The sequence below is a fragment of the Atta cephalotes genome (genome assembly GCF_000143395.1).
Source record: "Atta cephalotes unplaced genomic scaffold scaffold00013, whole genome shotgun sequence".
Lineage (NCBI taxonomy): Eukaryota > Metazoa > Arthropoda > Insecta > Hymenoptera > Formicidae > Atta > Atta cephalotes.
This window is the reverse complement of record NW_012130077.1, coordinates 5,062,236-5,064,174: the sequence shown is the minus strand read 5'-3', so window position 1 is coordinate 5,064,174 and position 1,939 is coordinate 5,062,236. Positions and strand designations below refer to the sequence as shown.

The 1,939-nt window shown below is 43.5% G+C and overlaps 1 protein-coding gene across 1 annotated transcript in view; it reads right to left on the bottom strand.

Moving 5' to 3' along the window:
• The window catches only part of LOC105617716 (mediator of RNA polymerase II transcription subunit 15), a 27,306-nt gene extending 25,457 nt beyond the window's left edge, over positions 1-1,849 (bottom strand). The window contains exon 1 of the mRNA XM_012199270.1: positions 1,720-1,849. Coding sequence (XP_012054660.1) covers positions 1,720-1,849 — 130 coding nt within the window. The remainder of the gene's footprint in view (positions 1-1,719) is intronic.
• Between the last annotated feature and the right edge of the window lie 90 nt (positions 1,850-1,939).

The window sequence follows — 1,939 nt, the reverse complement described above, 5'->3', positions numbered from 1 at the left end:
GAGAGAGAGAGAGATGCTATCGCGCTAACATTATGCAAAAGATAATCACAGGATAATTCCATAAAATGGAAATAATTCTTTATCATAATAGAGAGATTTAAATTGTAAATCGCTAAATTTTCTATTATACATTCAAGATGAAAACTAACGCGTTTCATAGGCTACATCACATCTACGTATTAAGCCTAAATGTAAATAATTTTAACATAAAATAAATTTTAAAGCAAAAGTATGTGGAAACATAATCTTGTTTCACAAATTAATTTATAATTTTTATAGGTTGGACAAACATCTTTCCGATATTCTTTAACTTCTTTCAAAAATTATAAAAAAATAATTGAGACTGTATCTATATATATATATTACCGATGTATCACCTAGTAACATTTATATAGTAATTAAATAAAAACTGATTTACCACTTCTGTTTCAGTCAATTGTAATTTAATTAAAGAGTAATTGCATATTCTCTTAATCCAGATCTTTTCAACGGTGAATTTGAGGCAGAAAAACAGGATCAAAATAGTCGAAAGGCTTACCTGTGAAGCACGAACGAGGATTCTAGGTCATCCTATGTAACATCCTTCTATTTCTCCACGAGAAAGTTTCAATTAGCAAATATTATTCGCGGGAGAAATTCCCAATTCTCTTTATCGAGTTCAAATATCGAGGTTCTCTTGTGTTTAACCGTGTCGATAAAGCAGGGTTGAAAAGTGGGGATGCACAGAAACTAATTTCTACAAAGGGGATGGAGAAAGTAGGGAAAGAGAATGGATCGTGGTAGGAATCGTATATGGCAGGAGCTGTATTTTTATCCTGCAGAAAAGAAAAACGTATTTCACATCTCATTTATCTCTATTCTCTTGCCTAAAACTAGCTTCCTTCTCATCATCATCCTCCGAATCTCCTGATCTGAATTTAGCATTACATTTGTACAATCAGTTTATTATAGACATTACCGTTGCATAAAAATCTAGAGGTGAAAGCCTTTTACGAGGCTGAAAACATTCTCTGCCCTATCGTTCGTTTTTTTTTTTTTGGTGGAATCGCGTTTCACAACGCGTGTAATATGAGCATTACGCGGCATATTGAAGTTTCTGTCCCTTTCCCGAATCGTTTGCGCAGCTATGGACTCACCCGCGCGAGCTCGAGTATCGAAATTCCAGCCACGTGCCCCACCCCGAAAAAGGAATTCCCTCGTCGCGGCGCCGGGCATCCGCGGAGCGTGCATCGGGCGTAGAATTCAGGAGGGTCGAAAGACGTCTATCTCGTCTCTCCTCCGTTGGCGTGGGTCAGTAGACGAGATATTCCAACGAGAAGGGAGCGAGAGCGGGAGCGAGGAGAAGGGGTAGAAAGGCCAGTGGGATATTCGATACCGAGGGCATGGATCGCGCGCGCGGCGCGGCTTGTCTTGTGCGGAGTGCCGAGTGACGCTGGTGCCACCCTAACGTGGCACGTGGGGCGCTACCAGGTGTTGCCTAGACATCGGGTCGATGCTGAACGCAGGCGCATGTGCGATTCTCCTTCCCCTCTCAACCCCTTTCGCCTCTCCTCTCCTCTCCTTTCCTTTCCTCTCCTCTCCTCTCGTCTTGTCTTCCTCTCGTGCTCCGCGTGCTCTGCCACTATCGCCCTATCGCTTTCCTCCCTACACTCGTGCCGCCGCCACCCTCGTTTTTGCACGAGGGGAGATACATCCCTGTACAGTATCACCCCGACGTACGCCACTCTTGCACTACCACCCTCGTCATTGTACTACGTACTACTACCACCATTATCGGCGACAACAAGTAGACGACGTATATCGCCTTGGTATCGCTACTATGCAGCCAATCTTCCGTAGGAATTACCATCTACCCTTCTTCCCTCTCCCCCCTCCCCTCTCTCAAGAGAGAGAGAGAGAGAGAGAGAGAGAGAGAGAGAGAGAGAGAGAAGAAGAAGAG